Source organism: Desmodus rotundus, chromosome 1, assembly GCF_022682495.2.
Source record: "Desmodus rotundus isolate HL8 chromosome 1, HLdesRot8A.1, whole genome shotgun sequence".
NCBI lineage: Eukaryota > Metazoa > Chordata > Mammalia > Chiroptera > Phyllostomidae > Desmodus > Desmodus rotundus.
The window spans coordinates 30032843-30057069 of NC_071387.1; the positions used below are offsets into that span (position 1 = coordinate 30032843).

General features: G+C 46.7%; 2 protein-coding genes across 3 annotated transcripts in view; both read left to right on the forward strand.

Annotated features, from left to right (window-relative positions):
- Nucleotides 1-376: 376 nt before the first annotated feature.
- TOMM5 (translocase of outer mitochondrial membrane 5) lies at nucleotides 377-4017 on the forward strand. Its single transcript, XM_024560216.3, has 2 exons — nucleotides 377-575; nucleotides 3662-4017. The coding sequence occupies exons 1-2, from the start codon at nucleotides 455-457 to the stop codon at nucleotides 3694-3696; spliced, it is 156 nt and encodes a 51-aa protein (XP_024415984.1). The 5' UTR covers nucleotides 377-454; the 3' UTR covers nucleotides 3697-4017.
- Nucleotides 4018-10041: 6024 nt separating this feature from the next.
- The window catches only part of FBXO10 (F-box protein 10), a 36536-nt gene continuing 22350 nt past the window's right edge, over nucleotides 10042-24227 (forward strand). The window contains exons 1-3 of one of the 2 annotated variants that reach the window (XM_045195120.3): nucleotides 10042-10163; nucleotides 22845-22942; nucleotides 23112-23702. In XM_045195120.3, the coding sequence (XP_045051055.2) occupies nucleotides 23118-23702 (585 nt within the window). In that variant the 5' untranslated portion in view covers nucleotides 10042-10163; nucleotides 22845-22942; nucleotides 23112-23117. Of the gene's footprint in view, nucleotides 10164-20311; nucleotides 20877-22844; nucleotides 22943-23111; nucleotides 23703-24227 lie in introns of those variants that run through there. The other variant, XM_045195121.3, reaches the window with a different exon arrangement.

Here is a 24227-nt window from a genome sequence, read left to right on the forward strand (position 1 = left end):
CATCTCTCTTCCTCAAACTTTTTTTTGGCCAAGATATTTTAAAGCACATTTGGGCAAATTGTTGTTTTCAAGATTTCTGTGCTTCAATTTTCTCATCTAGGAAATGAAGACTATAATAACATCTAGTTCATAGGGCAGGGCTGTACTGAGTACTCGATAAATGTTAGCCATTATCACTATTTATGGTGGCACCTATGTGCACTGTCCCCTCCGGGGAGTGAAAGACCTGGAGGCACCTAGTCCTGCGCTGCTAAGATCGCGGCCGCCCCCTCCCGGCAGCTCTCCTGAAAACCTCTTGGTTAGGATGCGGATTGTCCCTCGCAGGCTCCCGTTACGGCGCTCAACTATGGGGGGGGCGGGAACCGGAAGTGGGGTTGAGCCTACTTCCGGGTGCAAGGCTGCAGCTGAGAAAAAGCAGAGCGCGGCAGTTGGAAGCTGGTGAGGCAGCGCCGCTATGTTTCGTATTGAGGGCCTCGCGCCGAAGCTGGACCCCGAGGAGATGAAACGAAAGATGCGCGAGGATGTGATTTCCTCCCTACGGAACTTCCTCATCTATGTGGCCCTGCTGCGAGTCAGTGAGTGTCCTTCCAGGCTGTAACTGGGAGACCAGCAGGGAGCTGCCGACGCCGATCACCCAGCTGTGGAGCTACGGGCTTTGGGGGCTGTTGAGCTGAGCTGAGCGATCGCAGGGAGCCAGGGGCAGGCGAGTCGGAGGCAGCGGGCGCCTTAGAGTCTGCGGATCAGAGTGGGGATACTGAGCTGCACGTGGTGGCGGGTACTACGTGGTTAATCGTCCGGCCTCGCCCTGCCTTAAGAGCATTTGAATCAGACTCACGAGGGTTATAACCCAGAGCAGTTTCCTCGTTTTGCAGACAGAAACTGAGATCTGCAGTAGAGGAATGGCTGGCTCAAGGTCATTGAGCAATGCAGTGTATGATCTTGACCTGGAATCAAGACCTCTTAACGCAATACACGACTCCTTACTTCATTGCTGACCTTTGTAATCCAAAAAACTGTATTTGTACAGTGAGTAAACTAAAAATTGCTTTTGGGGGGAAAGACTGAGAAGAAAAGGGTATGCGTCTGTGGAGTTTAATGATGACACCCGAGGGTTTAAGCTCAGCAGAAACTTACTACCTGATCTTGACTATAGCCCTTTGGTGGGGGCTGGGCCTGAGATTCTGTGTATCCCATTTGTTAATTTGAACCTGACTTTCAAAGGGGACTTACGCAAGATATGAGTTGCAGGCACACTGAATATTAAAGCTAGTTTTAGATAGGAATCTCAGAAGTGACCGTTCTCAAATTCGATATTCTTTTCATTACACCTCGTTGTGTATTGCTGGCAGGTCTGAATGTAGAGGCAGGGACGATTAAGTAAATGAAGGCCATACCAAGTTCATCCTGTAAAACTCACGTTGGGCCTAGACCTGCTCACTGAGGGCAGGTCTCCCTTATTCGGGGCCCCTTTCACTGCCTGTGCTATTATACTGCTTCCCTGGAAGAGGGAGCCCTGGGAAACAGAAACTCCCACATCATCCTGCTTCTTCAACAGCTTCTAGCAGCTCCCAACCTATTTTCTCCACTTACCATGTTTTGTTGACTTAGCTGCCAGTAAAATATTTGCTTCTTGTCAGTGAGCTTTGTGTTTGACATGGTTTTCAAAAAAAAAATAGAGAGAGAATACTGTTCTGTATTATCATTTTTACATTGAGATACAGTTTGCGCATTGTGCCACTAACCCATTTTACAGTGTAGAATTCAGTGGTTTCTTAGTATAGTCAATTTATGCAGCCATCAGCGCAATCTGATGTTTTAGAACATTTTCTTTCCCTTTAAAAGGAACTCATGCCCTTAGCTGTCAAACCCCATTTCTCCCTGCCCCCCGGCCCTGGACAGCCACAAATCTACAATATGTAACCCTTTGTGTCCAGCTTATTTCACTTTGCATAATGTTTTCTAGCTTCATCCATATGGTAGCGTGTATTTTTATTTCCTTCCATGTGTTATTTCCTTCCTAGTCATTACTGGATAATAGTCCATTGTATGGTTATACCACATTTTGTTTATGCGTTCATTTGATGGATTTTTTTTTTCTGATAAGAATTGGTAGAGCCCTGGCTGGTGTGGCTCAGTGGATTGAGCACCAGCCTGTGAACCAGACGGTCACCGGTTCGATTCCCAGTCAGGGCACATGCCTGGTTGCTGGCCAGGTCCCCAGTAGGGGGCGCTTGAGAGGCAGCCACACCCGGCTGTTTCTCCCTCCCATCCCCTCTCTAAAAATAAATAAATAAAATCTTTAAAAAAAAGAAAGAAATAGTAGAAAAGGCTGGACATGCTGCTGACTTTGTCATTTTCTGGCAGATCTCAGTATCTTCAGTTTGATATTAACAAATGTTTTATTAATTTAGTATGAGTATTGAGAAAAAGATTCTGGCAGCTTTTTTGTTATGGCTCCTTTTTCCCCCAATTTTTAAAGTTACAGTAAAATGCACATAAAATTTATGACCTTTTTAAATGTACAGTGTAATGTTTACTAAATACATTTACAATATCGTGCAAACATCAGCATCATCCATCTTCAGGACTTTACCCCATACCTGTGGAATCATACAGTACTTGTCTTTTTTGTAACGGGCTTACTTCACTTAGCACGATATCCCAAGGTTCATCCGTGTTATAGCATGTGTCAGAATTTCCTTGTTAAGGCTGAATGATATTCCATTGTATACCATATTTTGTTTATCCATTCATCCATCTTTGGACACTTGGGTTGCTTCTGTGAGTAATGTGGCTGTGAACATCCGATGTACAGGTATCTCTCTTCAATTTTTTGAGGAACCCCCATTCTGTGTTCCACAGCATCTGTGCCATTTTACATTCCCACCAACAGTGACCATAAAGGTTCTGATTTTCCCACATCCCTTGCCACCAGTTTTTTGGTAGCAGCCATCCCAATAGGTATCTCCTTGTAGTTTTAATTTGCATTGTGCTCATGTTAAGTAATGTTGAGCATCTTTTCATGGGCTTATTTTGGCCATAGCACTTTTACACAGGACAATATTATCACTTCTTTCGATACTTAGGACAACACTTTCTAGTTTTCTAGATATTTTTATCTACCCCATCTGAACAGGCCCCTATAATCGAAGTAGAGCTGTACCGTGTGTGATCTGGAGGGCACAGGTGGTCTGTAGCTGGTCAGTGGGGGGTCACGACATGTGCTGGCTCTTCCCGTTCCCCAGTGCATTGTGTGTGCCCACTCTCACCTTCTGCCTTCTTTGAAGTGCACTTTTAAAGGTAAAAAATGATGATTTGTGTCCTTTTGTGTTTTGTGCCTTTGACAGTTAAATCACGAGAGTAAAGGATTATCATTTGGGGGAGGTTTGGATTTACTCTTTGTGGTCCTAAGGGAGAACTGCTTGGAGAAAAGATTTCGAGTAATGTGTGAGTGAACTCGGTGGTAGTTACGGCTGCGTGACACTGGAGTGGGCCACCTGGAAAGACTGCGTCCCTTTTGCTGGGTTGCGCAGGCAGAGGCTTGGCCATCACTTGGAGTTGTTTTCAAAAAATGTATTGATCCAAACCTGGAAGTTTTATCCCCAGTCTTAGAGTTTCATAATGTCACTTGTGAGCTAATGAAAACAAATTCTCTTTTCAGCTCCTTTTATCTTAAAGAAATTGGACAGCATATAAAGATTGGACATCACATGTGAATGCATGACACGAAGGACCTGGTTACGGTTTCTGCTCTGCAAGTGAATCTGCGAATGCATAGGCCCAGAAAGATGTAAGAGACTCTTTGACTGAATGGACATAAAACTTCTGCTTATTAAGAACAAGTTTGGTTGTATAACTGACCTTCATAGCTAAAATAGAAAACTATTCGAGAAGTATGAAAAGACATTTCTTATGCCTGTGATATTCAGCCTCCATGAATGTTGCTGTAATTGTAAATAATGTCAAATTCCATTTTCTAGCAAGTATTAATTATATAAGAGACTTTTGTCTGCAGTAGCCCTGTGTTGTCAGTCATTTCCGTTGACCTTTTTACTTCTGTCTGGAATGTATTCACTGAAGAGCTCCTTATGATTAGTTATGTTTTACGGAAGCCAGCACACAACCACAACAACATTTAAGCACAGGACCATTAGTCTGTATTTTTAATAAATGTACCAATTGAGAGAAATTGTTTTTTTTTTCTTCTTCACCTACTTTTTGCTGCAAATCAACAATCACTGGTGAGACTACTGTAATCTTGTGATTATTACAGCTGCATGAAATTGAGTTGATTGTTACAACTGCATCTGGTTTTGGAATTGATGATCCTGATGAAGTGACATTGTTTTATTGTTAAGCGACCTACTGCTTGATGCTGAAAATAGGCAATATCACCAAAAGTAAAAACAGTGTATTTTATAAGTCAGATAGTTCTCCAAGGCTGCTGGGGAAGGGGTCAGTCTTTAATCTTCTTCCCGGAGGCAGTGCAACTACATTCACCTCTTTTTTGCTAATTGTATTGCCGTTTACCTCGTGCCTCTGAATAGCAGGACTGCATTGTTCCTTTATGATTTTTCTGTTTTAAGACATTGCCTGCTGGCTTCTGCACGTCTGTAAGGACTTAGGCCTCTTTTCTTCAATTATTCGCAAATCTCTTCTTTCTTCCAGTGTATTTATTAATGTGGTTTTTATTAGTTTAATTTCATTAGCACTCCAGGTGCTATTCGTTGTTTTCATTTCCTATACATCTTTTTGTTTTTTCTAGACTTAGTTTTCTATTTACCACTAAATCAACTGAACTTTTCTGCCATTTGTCTAAATTGCTCGGTGTTCAGTTTCAGTAGATCGCTACTTCATCTTAGTGAGTGCGCTTTCCCTGGAGCTTTCTGACTTGCCCCAGTCTAAACGCAGTCTCCTGTGCCTCATGTATGACTGAGTTCTGGGGTCTCTCTTCACCGTCATCCTGTGGGTTCCTTGCCCTCTTCTCCCATGCTGGATGTCCTTGGGAATTACATGCATACTAGGGATGGTCGGGAGGCTTTTTGTGCACAGATTTTTCTTTGTGATGGGCTACCTGCCACAGGAGAGGTTCGAGCATAATGGGGAAAAGAACACTTCGTTTGCTGCATAAGGCTGTGCCAGGCATCTTGTTCAGAGGTACTTTCCAAACCAAGCCGCACACCAAGGCATTGGGAAAAATTAAACAAAAGACCTACTGGATCAGAATTGTGCCGGATGGATGGAGTCCAGGAATCTTTTAAAGTGCCCCAGTAATTTAATTGGCCCAGGATCTGCTTTGGTTAACCAGTAAACTAATTACCTTAAGGACCCTTCCAATTCTGAAATTCTGGACTAGTTTCAGAATAAGAAGCAAATAAAACTAAAAATAAAAGCAATTTTAGATTGCAGTAATACAATTACAACGTTAAGGTCTCCAGGTCTGACAGATGCTCCAAGAATAGCCAGCTTGCCCGAGTCGAGTTTGGTAGTAAGATTACTGAGAGTCTGGAAACCATGCTACTAGGAAATAATTTTTAAAAATTAAAGGTGCTTAGTCTTGAGAATACCTATAGTTGGAATCTGAAAGCTGTTTTTAATAGGTAAAAGGGTTGTTGTATCAAAGAATAATTGTCCCATAAGGCAGATAGGGTGAATGTTTGGAAAGCAAAGGAAGGTTCCTCCTTGAGTTCACAGCCACCGTGACCAAGGTGGACTGGGTTGTACAAGGCAGCCGCTCTCCTTCACTGGAGGAAGTCTTAGCAGAAGCTGCACGTGGATACTCTGTAGTAGAGATTGCCACTGTGGGGGGAAATTTTGTCATCTCTTTCCCCCGTTACTGAAAACTACTTGAACGTAAGTACTATCTCACACATTTCTCTGTCCCACGTAATATCTTTACAAAGAAGGGGCTGAGTATAAAGACTGCTGAGTTGAAGGTGAAAAAATACTGACTTTCCAGATACTACCTGTCGTCCAGGCCTCAGAAAAATATTCCCAATCTGTTTGGTAGTGGTGTTCACCTTCACAAAGACTATTCAGTGACTGCAGAGGGCCAGGTACTATGGTGGGTGAGCGGTAAGGCAGAGAGGAATTTGGTCATGGTACGTACCTTTGAGAGACTTAACAGTCCAGCAGGGGAGTCAGACATGACATAATTTCATCAGTAATTTCTTCATTATATTACATAAACTTGCAGGAGAGTGAAATACAGGTAACCGAGAGCCTGGCACAGGGAGGCCCTGACCCATTGGGTTGAAGGGGAGGCGGGCAGGGCTCCCTGGGGAAGTAATATTAGAGTAGGATTTGAATGCCTAGGAATTTGCCTGATAAAGGAGTAAGGAGCCTTTGAAAAAGGGTAAAAGCAGATGTGTTTAAGGAATAAAGAAGGCCATTGTGACTGGAGTGAGGTGAGCACAGAAGAAAACCTTCAGTCCCTCCAGAAACCCCTGCTGTGTCTTCAAACGTTAGTCTTAGGAGACCGATCCCATTCTGACATCCGGTTATGTATATACCGCATTTCCAAATTTCACTACACAAGAGCAGCCTTAACCTATTTTTTTTAAAGGCTACAATGATAAATTGGGAATAAAGCATCGGGGCTTTTCCTTACTCTGCATATGTCCAGCACAGGGAGACGTGAACAGTTGTTACTGACCTGCTATTTGCCTGCACTCAACATCACTGACGCGGATCTTGGTGCCTTTTGGCTACTTTTGTACAAGTTCATAAAGGTTTATATAGAAATCACATCTACAAAAATTGAACAAACTTGTTATTGAGTTGTGACATTATTACAAAATCACTTTGTGTCTTAAATAATATCTGATAGAATGTTTGCAGTTACGAAATGCCCTTAAGTTGTTTGTAAAGCAGCTGGCTTTAGTCCAATAAGCATCCTACTGATGCTAAAGATCTACCTTAAGCAGGTCTGATAATTTTCCTCTTTCTCAGTCATATTAGTACATCCATGTTCACTTATGTCTATAAAAGGCATGCAAAAATAAAGGTAATATTACATAGACAGCTACACAGACGATACTGCTGCATTTGAAACAATGTCCCACTGGGTTGCTTGAAATACTCATTAATCAACTGACGTTAAAAGTATACGTTTGGTGAACAAGGGGTGATTTAGAGATACGTGTACTGTGAAAATGTGGGTTGTCGGAGAGCAGAGAGCTGTATGTTGAGAAGGAACACTGGGATTAGTAGTTCAAAGTCCTGGGCTAGAGCTTCAGCTCTGCTCTAGTCACATAATAATGTGACTGTATGAGTCAGATTTTTTACTTACACCAAAATGTAGCTTCGGTAGATTTAAGGAGAAAATTAATTTCTTAAAAGAATTATAGGTAGTTTTGCATCATCAGGAGGCCCAGAGAATCAGGCTTGGATACTAGACAGCCGGAATGTCACCCTTTGTCACATGGCCACTCCACACAACCTGCTGCAGTGAGGACATCATCTCTGCTGAGGCTGAGATGCCACCATTTATTACTAAAGCCACCTGCACGGAAGCCTGGGCTATCATGGCAGCCAGTGTTGCTCTAAGAACTTCATCTTGCTGCCTTTGCCGCGGTCACCAAAGAATTATTCCACGAGCACTTCACTGTGTCTCTGACTCCCTATTCAAAGTCCAGGGGATGTTAAATTTGTGGTATCACATGGAGAAGCAGAGACAGTATCTGGGTCTCCGCTTCCATAGTGAAGGTCTTGCTCTCATTCCCAACAAGCTTATAAAGTGGGGAATTTCCAAATATAGGAAGTTCAGATGCTGGCAGACAAAAGGGGTGACAAAAGTCTATTACGTTGATCCTGGACAAATCACTTTGAGCAAAGTAAAGTTCTCACGGCCGTGGAGAATTACGTATGTTTCCTCATTTGTTTCACAATAAACACCAACTGTGTGCTGGGATGCACCAATGAGCAGGCTGGCCCTTGTTTCATGGAGAAGGAAACCCCACAGCAAGTGGTAGGATAGAGACGTGCACCGGAGAGGTGAGGGCAGCAAGAAGAGCGGGCCCAACTGCAGTGTGCAAACGACGTTTTTGTATGCAAGCGCTTATATATACAAATCACATTTTCCATTCAGCAAGTGGTGTTCTAAGGAGGAGGACAGCATACTCTCATAGAAACCTGTGGCCGCACTCCTTTAAAAGGCTTAGCTGTTTCATAGCAATGCCAAAATGATAATGTTGGCTGGCAAAAATCCAGAAATTCAGGCTTTTGATTGATGATTGACAGACATATCTAGACTGCCAGTTTCACACAACGGGGGCTTTTCAAAGGATTAAACATCATAGCTTTGCCAGTCACCAATAAAAAGATAAGTCATCAGACCCACTGTAGTGTGAAACCGTAACTGTTCTGACCTGAGTCAGAGAGGTCTTTCCACTGTATGTGGCTGCTGTGTGTACAACTTTGTGTCTTTGCTTAAAATAAACGGTTGGCTTTAGGCTTAGGGTGGTTTCCCCCCATTCATAAAAGAGAGCAGCTGCACGGTAACTTGGGCCTCAGTGAGAATAGTAATAGACGGAATACATTGTTATAGAATACAGTCTGTAGAACCAGGGACTGGCAGGTCGATAGCCAGTCCCTGGTTCTACAGACCAGATAGGGGTCAGCTATCACAAACCCCAGCCTGGTGCGGTAATTTCTTTTCCACAGCAATCTTAAGTTAGATTTCTGTAGCTGACGTTCTCTCCTAAAATCCAGAAGTCTATATCCAACTTGCCTTTTTGATTGCCTCATTTAGATGAGGCATAGGCATCTTAAATTGAGCAAGTGCAGAACTGAGTTCTTGATCTCCCTCCCCCTCCAGTTATGTCCCCCTACGATAGTTACCGTTTCAATAAACAGCACTTCCACGGGCCTAGTCAGCAGGTTCAGCTAATAGTCTGGGAACCCCCCTAACCTCCCTTATCAAGCCAAGTTTGACTCTACCTCAGAAATGCATCTCTAATCCATTTCTCTCCATCTTCACTGCCGCTACTCCAGTCCAAGTCTTCAGCGATTCCCCCGCTTCCACTCTACTTTGTCTGTTCTCCACAGAGTAGCTGGCATGGCGTTAAAAAAAAGAAAGGTATCAAATCATGTACATTCTCCATCCACTCAATGGCTTCCTTTCACATAAAATTTTGAAATCCTCATCACGGCCTACTAAGTGCTGCGTGATCTAGCTCCTAACCAACCTCCGTAGCTTCACTTGACTGTTCTCTCCTTAACCCAATCAGCTTCTAACAAACTGGACGTCTTCCATTTACCCAAAGAGCAGTCTGCCCCGCCCCACCCCACCCGAGGGTTCACCCTAGCTTTCCCTCCTCTCTTCCACCTGGTTAACTCACCTTTCTCTGACAGGTCCCTGACCTCCTTCCCTTCCCCCTAATTTTATGTCAGAGCTCCTTCAGTGCACTTACCATAATTTAAAATACACATTTAAATGACACCTGATTAATGACTACCTTCTCCACTTGAAAATTAACCTTGAGAGGATAGGGACCGGATCAGCTTTGTTCCCTTTTATGCCCACAACAACAACAGCGGCAGCGACAACTACCCTTTACTATGTGGCGGGCACTGTGCTAAGCGCTGGATCTATATACTCCCAGCTTACTGTCTGCCCCATAGCCAGCGGTCGGTCTGTTGAATGAATGAACCCAGCCCTAGGAGCACACCTTGCCACTATTTGAAACAGCCCAACCACACACAACAGTGGTGATTGGAAGAATCTTCTTTATACTGACCCCAGCATGCCTCCCTGCAATTTCCGCCCACCGATTCTATTTCTGCCCCTTCTGGGGCCACGAAGTAGAGCCTTAATCGTCCTCCCACAAGCCTGACTTTGCAGGACCTGACACCAGAGGCGTCTCCTCTCGTTCCTCCCTCGTCCCTCTCAGTCCCTCCCCGCAGAGACTCCTCCAGGTTCGGTTCCTTCCCACTGCGATCAAAAGATCGTCTGGAACCGGCCCGGCCACTGGTCCCCTGCTCCCAGCATCCCCCGCCTTGCGGGTCACGTGATGGTGCCCGCCCCGCACCAGCCCAGCAACTGTCCGCCCCCGGGCGGGGCTCGCAGCTTGTCCTCCGGTCCCACGCCTCGAGGTTCCTCTGCGGCTGCGGTGCCCGCTGCCGGGACTGCGTGGGCGAGCGCCCCAGAGAGCTCCGGCCAGGTAAGAGGTGGTCGGCGCGCAGAGGCTGCGGGCGAACTTATTCCATTTGCATCCCGGTGATGCCCCAGGCCTGGAGCAGGGGGCGGACCGGGGGAGGGGCTCGGGCGCCGGCTTGGAGCAGGGGGGCTACTCCTGGGAAACTGGGGTGCTTCTGGAGGCCACCAGCCCAGGAGGCGCCGCTGGGTCCCGGCAGAGGCTGAGCATCTGGCCCTGGCGGGACCAGGCAAGAGTGCCCGCAGGCCGCTCGCTGCCCCACGCATCTGCACCCTGCGAGTATCTGCACGCTCAGCCTCTCGGAAGAAGAGCTGTGCCTTGGGTTCCACTCCTGTAAAACCAAGGCGCCGGGAAGGTGGACCTCCGCGGTTACCTCCAGCCCTGAGATTGTGCGAGTTGTAAGTGAAGTCGAAGAAGCAGACTTTTGGGATGGGAAGAGCCCTCACCAAGAACGCAGGAGCGTGTTTCTGGGCCGGGCACCTTATTCAGTGTCTTCTGTGTTATGCAAATCGCATTTGGGACTTGGTTTCTCCACCTTTAAAGTAAAGATAATAACCCTTGCTCGGCCTCCCTCACGGGACTACAGTGAAGAATGAAAAGCCATTTGAAGAGCCAGAACTCTCTGGGTTCAAGTTCTAGTTGTGCCACTTACTAGCTGTGTGACCTTGAACCATATAGAATCCTTGTTTGTTAAAATGAGGTAATAATACTAGTTAGCTCCTTTGGTTGCTGTGAGGATTAAGTTTAAAGGGCTTAGCACAATGTCAAGCACAGAAGTGCTCAAAGATAGTGCTATTAATATAATAATTAAATTAGTAAGGGATTAGAATAATCACGTCAGTTGCTATATATTTAGTCCTTAAAAGAGTACTGTTTTGGTTTCCTAAGAAAGCATCCACGTGGGACTCTTTCCCCTTTTCTCTTTCTGGCTCCCTTTGGTTCTCATTTACAGTTGGCCCCTGAACCTGCTGTTCTATCCAGTGAGTCATGCAGGTTGGGAACAAAAATGTACTTGAGCAGATGGGTATCAGATTCCCTCTGAGAAAGGGGGAAAAAAGCGACAAAAAAACCAGGCCTGTGCTACCACCAAAAAAAGCACAGAACAGTGATTGACTGTCAGAGCTGGAAGATGCCTGGGAAACCATCTAATACAGCCCTGTCCTTTTGCACATGGGGAGGCCGGACCCGGAAAGAGACCGGGACTCTGATTTTCTCAAGACCCGACAGAATGTTGGCACTGTGTGACGGAAAGAACATACACTGTTTACCAGACACTGTGCTTTCCCTCGGGTCTGACCTAATTTTTCATTTATCCAACAAGTATTTTTGGAGCACCTGCTGTGTGCTTGTACACTTACCAGGAGCTGGAGAAGAAATATATATGTAATATATGTATGCACATATATGTCTCCATTCCTCTGCTGGTTCTCAGTACATTTTATAATAACAGCAAGTTTTAGCTCCCAGTGAGCTTGCCTCATAGCAGCTGGTCCCAAGGGACAGAAACACACAGAGACTCAAATTGTTTCATGATCAATCACAGCAGTTCTAGAGCCCTGGTTGAAACCTGGTAAGATTTCAGACACTGGAGAAAATGTTGCTTTGTCAGGGCTTTTAGGAAAGGATTTCCTTCTGGCTTGGAGCAGTTGGCTTTCTTTGTCTTTCTGGTTTCAAGCCTCTAATTGTTTTTGGATTTCTGAAAAAAGCCAGCCTTACCCATACTGCCTTCATTTTGGTTTCCATGGTTATCAGATGAATTGTATTTTTATGATAGCACAAGTAGCTGTTAAGTAATAACCTCGTCAATCAATCCCAATTTCACTGTGGGTTTCTGTTTTCTGGTGGTGGACCTCTGGGTTTGTTGGGGTTTTTTTCAGTTACAGAGCAGTCAAACTAGCCCTCCTTGCCTCCCTCCCTCCTTCCTTCTTTCCTTTAATAAACATGCATATGTGACAGAGCCAAGAAGAGTGGGAATAAGTAGAAATTGTATCCCGAACTCGAGCAGAAAATCAAATGGAGACGTGTGGAGTGCACTTAAATGGTACTTTATTTTTACCTGCACAGGGGTGAACTCCCAGGGTTGCCTGTTAAGGCTGCAAAGGGGAGTCGTGTGGAACGCTCCCAGGCTAGCTCTTTTATACGCGTGCCAAGCAAGGAAGCAAGCTACAAAAGCGGGAGTTGCGGTTATCTCTGCATAGCTCTGGGCTCGGGAGGAACTTTTGCCTGTCTCCTGTCAATAAGAACCATCTGTCTGTCACCTGTTGATAAGAACCATCTGTCTGTCTCCTGTTTTCAAGCTTACTTTGGCTGACAATGTTGTTTCTCTTCCTTATCTATTCTGGTGACCTTCAAGAGGTTTTCTGCTTAGCAATGCTTATAATTGCCTAGCCCTCTTGCCTAGCTTTCAACAAAATAAAGAAGTATACACGCACACCCTGGCTTAGGGACCTCAGAGTCTTGGGGGAAATTCAAGGGGCAATTTGGTGGGGCTCTGATAGGTGTGGGAGGAAAGTCAGCTGGAGCTCTCAGAGGTTCCAGGGATAGTGTCCTGGGCAACAAAGAAGACATCACATACTGAGACACTTTTCAGGGAAGATGTAAAAGAAACAAGTTCCTTTTACTTGTCTCAGTCACATAGTAATAATAGATGGTACCGCAAGAAGTATTTTGTTCTTCCACTAGTCTTAATGAATGAAACTTCACTTAAGTCATCTGTCACAGGCTTTGTTGGAAAGGCCTGCTAATTTCCCTCACTACCCTTTCTGTTATCCTAGTGTTATAAGATAACACTTTTAGTTTTCTTCTCATATACATGGGCCTGTGTACATAAAGGTAGATAAACTGGCAGACATATGATTTAAATTTTGTCTAGTTCAGTTCATTTTAGATATTTAACCTGTGTGTCGCATTTTACCGATTGTGTTCTAATCCAGTCACATATTTCTTTATTTTTCCAAGTAATCTCCCAAGCCCTTTAATGCCCTTACTAGTAATTTCAATGTCTCCCACTTCCAAGCCCCCTGGGGGCTTAAGCAGTCCAAAGAAGTCAGTCTTTCTTCCATCCTCAGAGGAGGAACTCAGAGTCTGAGCAGCCACCCACAGTGTTTTTCTGAAACAGCGATGTGGTATCCCTGTTGTAGACCTGTCCTGCACAGTGCGAGGATGTGTGGTCACTGCTGCCCAGCGCCCTTGTCGGACCAGGTTCCTGCCAGCTTGGTCCCAGGCTTGGATCCCAAGGTTGGAGCTTTTTTAGTTTATGCTCACAGGCTTAGCCATTCTCCCAGAAGCACTGCACTCTGGGCTACGTCTGGAGCCTGTCACCGGGCTGGCTCTCCAGTCTCCTGGTGAGTTCTCTTTGGAGGCGCGTAGGCCCTTTCCCACTAGCAGTCTTGGTCAGGGTCATCCCATTTTCAGACCTTTCATCAGGGTTTGGGGGCTCAATCCCTTTTGTTCCTAATCCTAATCCAATACATTTTTTGGCAAGTTGGTTCTTCTTCTCAAGGATTCTTCCTATGAAGGATTTTCAGGAATGGCGCCCTTCAACAAGATAACTCCCCCAGGACTTTGGGTGCCTACTCACTTACTTTTCATATGTAAGAGGGGTCCTCTGATGACTCTTGGCAAAGTGTAGATCTATTCCCAGGAGACTCCGTCTCCACCTATAGTCCTAAGAGAAGTAGGCATTATTGCAAATTTACTTGGCAGGTCCCCTTCTAGATATTTGGGGGACAAGGTTTTACTTTGAAAGATTTTCAGTTCCCTCAACTTTTCTAAGAATCATACAGTAATCAGTATGTTTATTTCATTGTCTTTGTTTTAAACTTTAAAAAGTATGACATATAACAAGAATGTCTGCAGGGAAAACCCCACACAATGTATAGGTTAACAATTCTAAGGGAAATACATGATAACCGCCGCCCGTGTCAAGAAGTGGAGCATCACCGATACTTAGAGTACTCAGTAGCACCCCTTCCAAATCACAGCCTCCTCCCCAGAAGAAAAAACTGTCTTGACTTTTGTGATGATCACGTCTTTGCTTTTCTTTGTAGTTTTGTCACCTATAGTTATATTCCTAAACAATACAGTTTATTTTCACTAGTTTTTTAAACTTTATACATGTAGAATCGTATCGTGCACATTTTGTGTTCGCTTCTTTTGCTCACCTTGTTTGTGAGCTGCATCCGTGTGATGACCACACTTATTTTTATTGCCAGCAGTGTTTCCTGATACGAATATGTCACAATATATTTATTCATCCTGTAGCTGGTGGACACCTGTGTTGCTTATAGTTGCCGACTACCAAGAACATCGAGGACGTTTTCGACTGTGTATGTGAAGAAGTTTCTTTAGGTCGTGTGAAAGTGGAATAGCTTTGCCATATGATACCAGTTTCCTAAGTGATTGTACCAGTTTACTTTCTGGCCAGCGGTATATGAGAGTTCCAGCTGCTTCACATCCTTGCAAATAGTTGGTATTGTCGGTTTCAAATGTTTTAACTATTCTCAGTGTATGATATCTCTTGTGGTTTTAATTTTCTTCCTTGTTTTCTGATGTTGAGCACTTTTTTATCGGTTAATTGCATGGTCTCTTTTTGTGAACTACAAGCTTTTACCTATTTTTCTTATTGATTTGTTGGAGTTCTTTTTTTTAAAGATTTTATTTATTTATTTTTAGAGAAAGGAAAGGAAGGAGGGAAATATCAATGTGTTGTTGCCTCTCTAGTGCCCCCTACTGGGGACTTGGCCCACAACCCAGGCATGTGTCCTGACTGGGAATCCAACTGGCAGCCCTTCCTTTTGCAGGCCAGGCTCAATCCACTGAGCCACACCAGCCAGGGCTATTATAGGATTCTTCAGTAGCCCGTCTTTATCTCTTAATGAATATTTAGTCCCTATTTAGTTAATATAACTACTGACGTATTTAGATTTAAATGTCTTCATATTTTATGCTTTTGACATATTTGCTCTGCCAGTTCTTCATTTCATTTTAACTCTTTCCTTCTTTTAGGTGATTTTAAAAAGATTTTATTTATTTATTTTTAGAGAGAGAGGGGTTGGAGGGAGAAAGAGAGGGAGGGAGACATCACTGTGAGAGAGAAACATCGATCAATTGCCTCCTGTTCTCACTTTGACCAGGGACTGAACCTGCAACCCAGGCGTGTGCCCTGACTAGGAATCAAAATGGTAACTTAGCCATACCAGTCAGGGATCCTTTGGGTTATTTTGAATCATTCAGGTTTTTTCCCCCCTCTACTAGTTTGGATGTGTGCATTTTCTCTTTTTTAATGGTTACCCCTGAAATTACAATTTAACCAATGTTGATAAATTAACGTTAGAGTATATCCCTACACTTCTGTTCGACAGTACAGAGACCTTAGGCTGCCTGAACTCTATTTATCCCCTTCCTGCCTAGTGGTAGACTGGGTGTAATGCTCTGTGTCAGCTTTGACTAGGGTCATTTAAGGACCCACAGATGGAACGAACGTGATAGAGGAAAAAGAGAGCAAAGAACTTACTTGAGAAAACTATGTACATTTGTTAAGAATGTGCATAGTTTTGGTTGCAAGTGATGAGCTTAGGCCCTCTTAACTTTAAGAAGAAAATCTCTTGGCTTATGAAACCGCATAGCTGGGTCCAGGGGCTCAAAAACTATTTTAGGGCTCTGTGTGTGTGTGTGTGTGTCTGTCTCCTTCCGTCCCAGTTGCTCAGCCTTGCCTTTCTTAAGTTGGCTTCTTTCATCAAATGAACTCTTCTGAGCTGTCCGCATCCTGGCCCTGGGGGATAGGATGTCTGATTATCTATCTGGAGTCAAGTATCCACCCTGTGTGCTGGAGGCCTGAGGCTCTCTGAGTGACAGTCCAACCAGGACGAAATGGAATGGGAGCGGGGTTCCTCTAAGGAGCCAGAAGAGGGAAGGGGTGCTGGGCAGACAAAAGTGAGAGCTACTGCAGTCCACCACACCACAGAATGACAACCGGAAGAGTGATGCAAAGAAAGAAGAGGGTTAGAGAGGTTGCAATTGGACTTAAGTCAGTAAAACCTGTACCAGAAAAAGAAAGGAGGACATCACATGTTTGTGAGCCCACTGAAAGGGGAGGAAGAGTCTGGTCAAACAGTTCCTTTGCCCACCAACCACTAGGCATCTCAGCTTTGTTGGCTGAGGACGTGGTGGTTCACAGCAGCCGAGGAGGGAGCTAGTGTAGGGGCTCTCTAGCTTGTGGAGGGCATCCCACATGTCAGCCATGGAGCTTGCTAGTCCTACAGCCCTTTTAAAGAGAAACCTCGACATCCATGCCTCCTGTTCATGCCGGGAAAGCCCCAGACAGTCATGTTCTCTACCGTGAAATCTTGCTCTGTCCCTACCCCCTAGAAGTCAAAACTTACGGACCAGAGATGGACATCAGACCCAAGAACAGCCAATTCCTAGGCTCACAGGGACCTGTGCAGGGGCTGTGACCTCAGTCCAGGTTAGGAGCCTCAGCTGTGCTGCTTACTAACTAAATAAAAAACCGGAGTAACTGTTTATTCCTAGAATTGGGGATAACACTGCTACGTCTTGGATTGTTGTAAGTACTCATTGAGATGACATATACAAAGGACCTGGTACTTAGTAAGTCCTCATCACACCTTTCCCTGCCTCCTCAAGATCCCCCAGCTAATTAGTGTTAAATCAGGCTGAAAACCCAGTCTCGGGATTCCCACCCCAGTGCGCTCTCCTCGGTGAACTGCAGTGAACGGGCATTGGAGGGGAGAGGTGGGTGCCCCGTGGCTGCCACCTACACTCAGAAAGCACTGTGTATGCATCAGAACACAGCGTTCTGGTCTGTGTCAGCAAATTTGTAAGCTGGAAATAAAAAACAGCTGATGATTTCTCAGGCTGAAGAGAGCTAAGTTTTGAAGAAATGCTGAAAAGCCCAGCTGAGATTTTTGTCATCTTCGAAGTTGAGAATGTTGTCTCATTTCCAACAGTGTGCGTACGTGTGTAGGTGCGGGTGTATACACGGCTCTCCCGTGCGTCACAATATTCTTACTCTGTGTATCTTTATATGAAAATCCACAAAACTTCAGGGAGATTGACTTTGATTTGAAGAAAGATCTAAAATCATTCACCCATTACAGTTGCTTAATTAATAGTTTGTAGTTATTTCCGCTGGAGCTTTGTATGCCTCGTAATGTGGGGAGAAAATATCTTTTTGTCTTTTCGTCAGTACTAAATAGAGTGCTGAGTTGTCCTAGACACTTTGTACCCCTTACTGACTTTTATAGTAAAAGCAAAGCTCCCTCCACTTTGACACTGACATGGCCTCCCCTCGGCAGGAAGTTAGTGCATTTTCTTCATTACGGGGTCAGGGAAGCTGGCCGGTTAAGTCCCCTGTCCTCCAGACTGCCCAGTGAGGGAGAGGCAGAGCCCAGACTGGAGCCTCTGGGTCCCTGTTGTCTGAGCCATTTCAGCACCGGGTAGGGCCTCTTGTGCTGCCCCCTTCTGCCCCCCAAACTAATGAAAACTCTGAACCCATCCAGCCCGCCTTTCTCCCTGACGCCTTCAGGCCCCAGGGCTGCAGCCAGAGTGAGCCTCTCACTTTGAAACCCAGCTAGATAGTTCCTACCTGGGGCTTTTGCTGACACTCCCCTCTGCTTCCGTTTCCTCCATTCTCTGCCCCATTCTTACCTGTATCTCAGAGTCTGACTCAGGTGCCAGCTCTTCCATGAAGCTTGGCTAAAAAGCCCAGTGGTTGTAAACCAAGATTTTAGGGTCAGGCCTGACTTCAAGAAAGGGCTCTGCTGCTCTCCAACAGAGTGATTTGGGGTAAGTCATTTGTCACATAAGTTCCCTGAGGCTTAGTTCCTTCATCTGTAATGTGAAGACAAGGACACTTTAAATCGGTGCTTCTCACACGTGCAGTACATGAGTTCCCTGGTCGTCTCATTGAAATGCCACTTCTGATCCAGCAGGTAAGGATGGTGCCCAGGAGTCGGCATTTCTAACCAGCGCTTAGGTCCTGGGAGCCTCATTCTGAGTTGTAAGGCTTTGGAGAGATGCTGAGAGATAAAGTGAAATAAGGCAGGAAAAGTGCCTAACGGTTTGTGCGCTTCGAATAGCCTTGCTTATTAGCACATGGTGGCTGCTGCTGTCTTTGTTGCCTTCTGTTATTATTGGCTCATTTCCCTAACTGGGGATCACATCTTTATTCTTTAAACAAGGGCTTTCCCTCCATTATGGTACGAAACACTGTTTCCCTTACACTGTGGTTTGGGTTGGGAGGGAGGGTTGTTTTTGTTTTTTCTCTTCAGGGGTGGGGGGTGTGGATAAAGGTATCTCTGTCTCCTGCCAGACTTGAGGGCGGAGTCTCTACCTGATTCCTCGCTACTTAACCACGCCTACCACGGCCTGGCACACAGCAAGTGTTGACTGCATGCTTGGGTTTTATTTACTTCATTTTTCATTCCTTGGGGATCTGTGTGACTATAGGGATTCTAAAGCTAATGGTCTAATAGTCTCAACTCTCCTAGTACCCCAGATAATGATGATGATGAGGATGATTCATTCATCCAGTAAGTGTTTACCGAGCACCTACTATGAGCCAGGCGTAGTTCTAGGCATAATCCAAAGCAGTGATACGGAGCTCCTTCCATTGAGGAGCTTACATTTTATGTGTGTTTATATGTATACTTGTATTACATATATATAAATAAATATATATACATGTGTGTATATATATATATATATATATATATATATATAAACAATAAGCTCCTAGAGGGCAGAGAACGTGTCTAATCATCATAGTGAGTTTCCTCATAGCAGGTGTTCAGGCACAGTGTCGCCTGGCCACTGCATCTGTATATGCTGTCCCACTTTTCACACGGGTAGTCCCTGCTGTGTAACATGGTACTTCCTGGTGCCCCCTTCACTCACCCCACAAATCCCCTCCGACAGAAGCTAAGTGAGCTAGGTGGATGTCACTAGAGATTTTATTCCTGACATGCCTACCCATCATGCCCAGCAAACTCAATGGCCCATAGAACCCACCTCGTCAGAAGCAGTGGGAGTCTGTCTGGCCGGCAAAGCAAAGCAAAGCTTTACTTCCAGGGCCCTACTTTGGCTAGACTCTGTGCAGTGTCCTCAGGGCGTTCACTCCCAATTTCTCCCTAGCAAGTCCTTTGGAGTCCGCGCCCTTTAGCTGTGAGGCTGGCGAGGACTTCGGTCAGCAGACTTATCTCTCCTCAGTCTCTGCTGTCTCCGGGGATCTCATCCCATCCCAGGGCTCTAAATGTCATTCAGGTCTCTGTCGAAATGTCACTTCCTTAGAGACCTTCCTTAACAACCCTATCTAAAACGGCAGACCTCAGCCTGCTGGACTTCCCTTCAGAGCACTGAGCTTCTTTGGAAGACTTGTCCTCTGTCTCTGACGGGAGGGACTTTGTCTTGTTCGCTGCTGTCAGTACTCGGAACAGTGCCTAGCATAAGAGCGGACAGTCAATGAATATCTGTTGAATACATGACTTTTTCTTTGGAAATCCTCCCAATCCCCGTGAGGTGCAGCCGGACAGCCCTCCTCAGCCCGCTGACAGGTGCGGAAGGAGTGGGCTCAGAGAGGTGGAGGGGTTTGCCTGGAGTTGCGGGGCTGGGACGCAGTGCGGCCTGCTCGTGGAGCACCGATTCTGATGGGACTCGCCTCCCGAGAGGGTGGCCTCTGCCTCACCCACCGTGGCTGGGGACACCAGGTGGCCTGGAGGCATGTGGATACCACCGGTGGGCTGTTAGGAGGCGCCGCACAGAAAGCCCGAGTTCTCCCACTCTCGGGAACACGCAACTAAAGGCGCGGTTTAAGGCCTTCCTCCGGACGTGTGTTCTCCCGTCCTGAGCTCGTTCCCACCCCTGCTTGCCCAGGCCTTCGCGGGCCTCCCACTCCAGGGCGTGGGCCCCGGGGGACACGCATTACTCCTACTTCCATAGCTCAGAGGCCCCGGTTGCCAAAAGCGAGTACAAGGCTCGAATATATTTTTTTAAAGTGTTACTTGGTTATAGAAATCCCTGTTGCTGCATGGATCCCCGTGGGTTAGTGTAAAGATACAGTAAATAAAGCCAAATGGAACAACAGGGAGTGTGGCGTTTAAATAAGAGGAAACCCTGAACGGAGCTCAGAGAGGGTCTGGACTCTATTTTTCATGTGCCCGTACCGCACAGTCTTGTGGCTGACGTGTTGAGCGAGTCTAAATTATATTGTCTTTTTTTTTTTAGAGTATTCCGTTTTTATTCCAGTAGGCAGTTGAGATACTGGTGGAACCCTGTGATCCCATCAGGCTTGCTTTTCTTCTCCCAGTTTGAATTTATCCCTATGGCTTATCCATTCTGAGTCTCAGCGCGAACAGTGCACGTCCTGGGCTAGAACTCCTTCGTTTCCCACCTCTGTGTGATCGCCAGGACCGCTGTGCGCCCCATGGCAGGCGATCTCTGCTAGGCCTGATGACCCCTGCACTGTGCAAGTGCCGCCCAGCTTTCAGCCAGGAAACTGCCCACTCTGCGCCGCTCGCCCCAGTCTGGCACCCTGCTGCAGAGACCCCAGCGCCCAGGCAGCGCAGGCCTTGGAGCTGCCTGCGCAGTGAGACTCCCTCTCTGCTCGGGCTCCGTCTCCCCCACCACAGTGAGAAGGTGCCTGAAGATACAAGCTGGGCCGGTCGTGCGCTCACCCTGTTGCCCTTCTCTCCAAGACCACAGGTGTGTGCAGCAGGCCCTTCAACGCCTGAAAGCATAGACACAGTTGCCCTTGTGTGTTTTGTCCAGCTTTGTAGTTGTTTATAGCAGAAGGATGAATATGAATCCAGTTCCAGTTACTCTGTTGTGGCCTGAAGTGGCAGTTGAGGTGCAGTTTTGGGAACAGTGCTGTGTTTTTAGCCTCTGTGGGATATCTGGGTCAAATTGCCCAACTGGCCATTGGATGTTCGTGGGCGCAGCCTGAAAGAGACCCTCGGGGCCAGAGATTCAGGTTTCGTAGTCACTCATTCAGCGGCGTTGAAGCCAAGGGAATGAATGTGATCATTGAGCTGCAGAATGGTTAGAGAAGGGCTGGGAGACCATTCTTCTCTTAGAAAGCCTGAGCAGACATAGCTAAAGAAGTCACTGAGGAACAGGAGACATCACTGTCACAGAAACCACCGTGAGGACATGGCATGCATCCGGGGCAGTAACAGCTGTCGGGAGCCTACCAGTCCAGAGGCCCACTTTCCTCCAGTGCCCCCGAGGACTTTGGAAAGCTTCGCTGGGCGATTATTAGAGAAAAGCCCGTATACGCAGGCTCCCGTACTAATTCTGAGGACGCTCAGAATGTCTTCCAGACGTAATCATACTTTTATGCTTCTAGCCTTCTTGGGGCTTAGAGATCTGACAAGTGTGATCACCATTTTCATAAAGTTGAGAGAAAACCAGGGCCCTGAAGATGTTAATGGCTTGATTCAAGTCAGTTGTGGAGTCTGCACTGTTTGGTTTCTAGTTGTCTACAGACCGTATAGGGTTTCACACTAGGAAGTTGCTCTAACACAGTCCCCTCGTTTTCAGGTGGAGGCACTGACACCCATAAACGAGAGGGCTTTGAGTATGTATATATAACAGAAACTCAATGGAGCCAGCTTAAGCAAAAAGGAGGATTTGTTATAAGAGCACAGAGATAGCAGATGGAATTCAAAAGGCAGGAAGAAAGCTGAGCTTTGAGAAGAGCCGAGAGCCAGGACCTGAAGTGCTGCCAAGAAACTGGGATGCCCTTGTGTGCGCCCTTTCTCTGCTCTTTTACGTGTCGGATTCATTCTTCTCATTTTAGCTTCTTGTGCAACCTCCATCAAGAGAACGTTGGCCAGCACCTATTCCTGAGTGTACAGTCAGGAGAGAAGTGACTCATTCTCCATTCAGGAAGGAAGTGATTCATTACCCTCTATTCAGCAAGGAAGTCCACCTGGCTCTAGAGTCACAACCCATATTCCCCTGGAGGTCTCAGGGGCCCAGGTGGAGCCATCCAGGGTCCAGTCGGTTGCAGCCAAGGGTCGGGGGTAGCATTGTTGCACGCACTTGGCTGTGGGGGCCCTTCCTCTGTAACCGTGGGTGTCAAGTGCTGGGGGAAGGGAAGGTGCTTTCCAGAAAAATGCAAGGGGGCAGGTGGTTGGGCAGCCAGCCCTGTGGGTGTTTGGGGCACTAGGGTACCATCAACACATTGCCAGTGGCAGAGCCGGGACCAAGAGCCACTGCCTCTGACCCAGCAGCAGTCTTTCCTGAGGCTGCCTCACATGGGGAAACGGTGGTAATGATCTGATCTAGTTACAAGGGGAGCCAGGCAAATGGGCACTCGCTGCCTCAGTTCCCATTCCTGTTGGTGTGAAGAGACAGAGGTCCCTTCCCTGGGAGTCCAGGGAATCCAGAGCTCTGGGGCTGTAACAGCCCAAGGCAAGTTCCCTCGGTATTGGCCCAGCCTCTTAGTTACCAGTCACAGAAACCCAGATCAAACCAGCTTAAGCACAAAGGCCCTTTATTAGAAGGCCAGTGAGGGACCTCACAGAAGTGGAGGAGGAACGGAAGATCCCAGGGCATCTGCAGGAATCTGGAATCCCACCAAGACCTATGTGCACGTGCTCACATTTCTTCTTTCCCTTTTTCAATCTTTATCCTTCATCTCTCCTCTTTTCTGCGTGGCTACACAAGGTCTTCTCTGCAAGGTGGGGAATGTGGCTGCCAGCAGTTCCAGGGTTGTCTGCATACAGTGTGTGAGCAAAGAAGAGAGTGTTCCCTGCTGATTCCAGGTAGGAAGTCCCAGAGAGGCATTCTGATGGAGGGGATGGAGTCCTATGGTTGTCTGGGCCTTATTCACTTGCTCTCCCCCCAAGGTCAGGAGAAAGCAGGGGGTATTCTTAGAAGGGGAACGTAAGCAGGGTCAATAAAAGCCTCTTTTGTTCTGTGTTCATCTCCCAGGGGACCATGGAGGCTGGCGGGCTCCCCCTGGAGCTCTGGCGCATAATCTTAGCCTACCTGCACCTTCCTGACCTGGGCCGCTGCAGCCTGGTGTGCCGGGCCTGGTACGAACTGATCCTCAGTCTGGACAGCACGCGCTGGCGGCAGCTGTGTCTGGGCTGCACCGAGTGCCGCCACCCCAACTGGCCCAACCAGCCTGACGTGGAGCCTGAGTCTTGGAGGGAGGCCTTCAAGCAGCATTACCTTGCCTCCAAGACATGGACCAAGAACGCCCTGGACTTGGAGTCCTCCGTCTGCTTTTCCCTTTTTCGCCGGAGGAGGGAACGCCGCACCCTGAGTGTCGGGCCGGGCCGCGAGTTTGACAGCCTGGGCAGTGCCTTGGCCATGGCCAGCCTGTATGACCGAATTGTACTGTTCCCAGGTGTGTATGAAGAGCAAGGCGAAATCATCCTGAAGGTGCCCGTGGAGATTGTAGGCCACGGGAAGCTGGGCGAAGTGGCCCTGCTCGCCAGCATTGACCAGCACTGCTCAACCACTCGCCTGTGCAACCTCGTCTTCATGCCGGCCTGGTTCTCACCCTTTGTGTTTAAGGTGGGTGCCCACATTGGATGGATGGCCACTCCGGCCCCAACCCCGGCCGTGGCCTCTTCACAGTGGGTTTGTAACCCTTTTTTTTTGTTGTTGAAACTGAGAGTTTAATCGTCATTGCTCTAACACACTCCTCTGAGTTCTACACCAGTTGAGAAATTGGCACAGGGATCAGTAGAGATTAACATTCTACTTTATTCCTGGTAAAGCTGTATTAAAAAATGAGCCTTGAACTTGAGGCCAGAATTGCTTTATACTTCTTCCCTTCCAAACTGGGTCAACTGGAGCCACAGGTGGAGCAACTAGGAAGGAAATCCAGGGTCCTGGAGCGTGCCACCTGGTGACAGAAAGCTGAGAACCCTTGATGGCAGCGTCCCCAGAGAGGGAGCCAGAGCAGGTGGGGGGAAGTGACATCAGTGCAGCAGCCCCACCCTGCAGAGGGTCAAGGAAGATCAGGTTTTTAGCAGGGGCGACTGGAGACAGGGGTCAGGAATTATCAGTCCCAACACCTTTCTTCTGGGAACACGG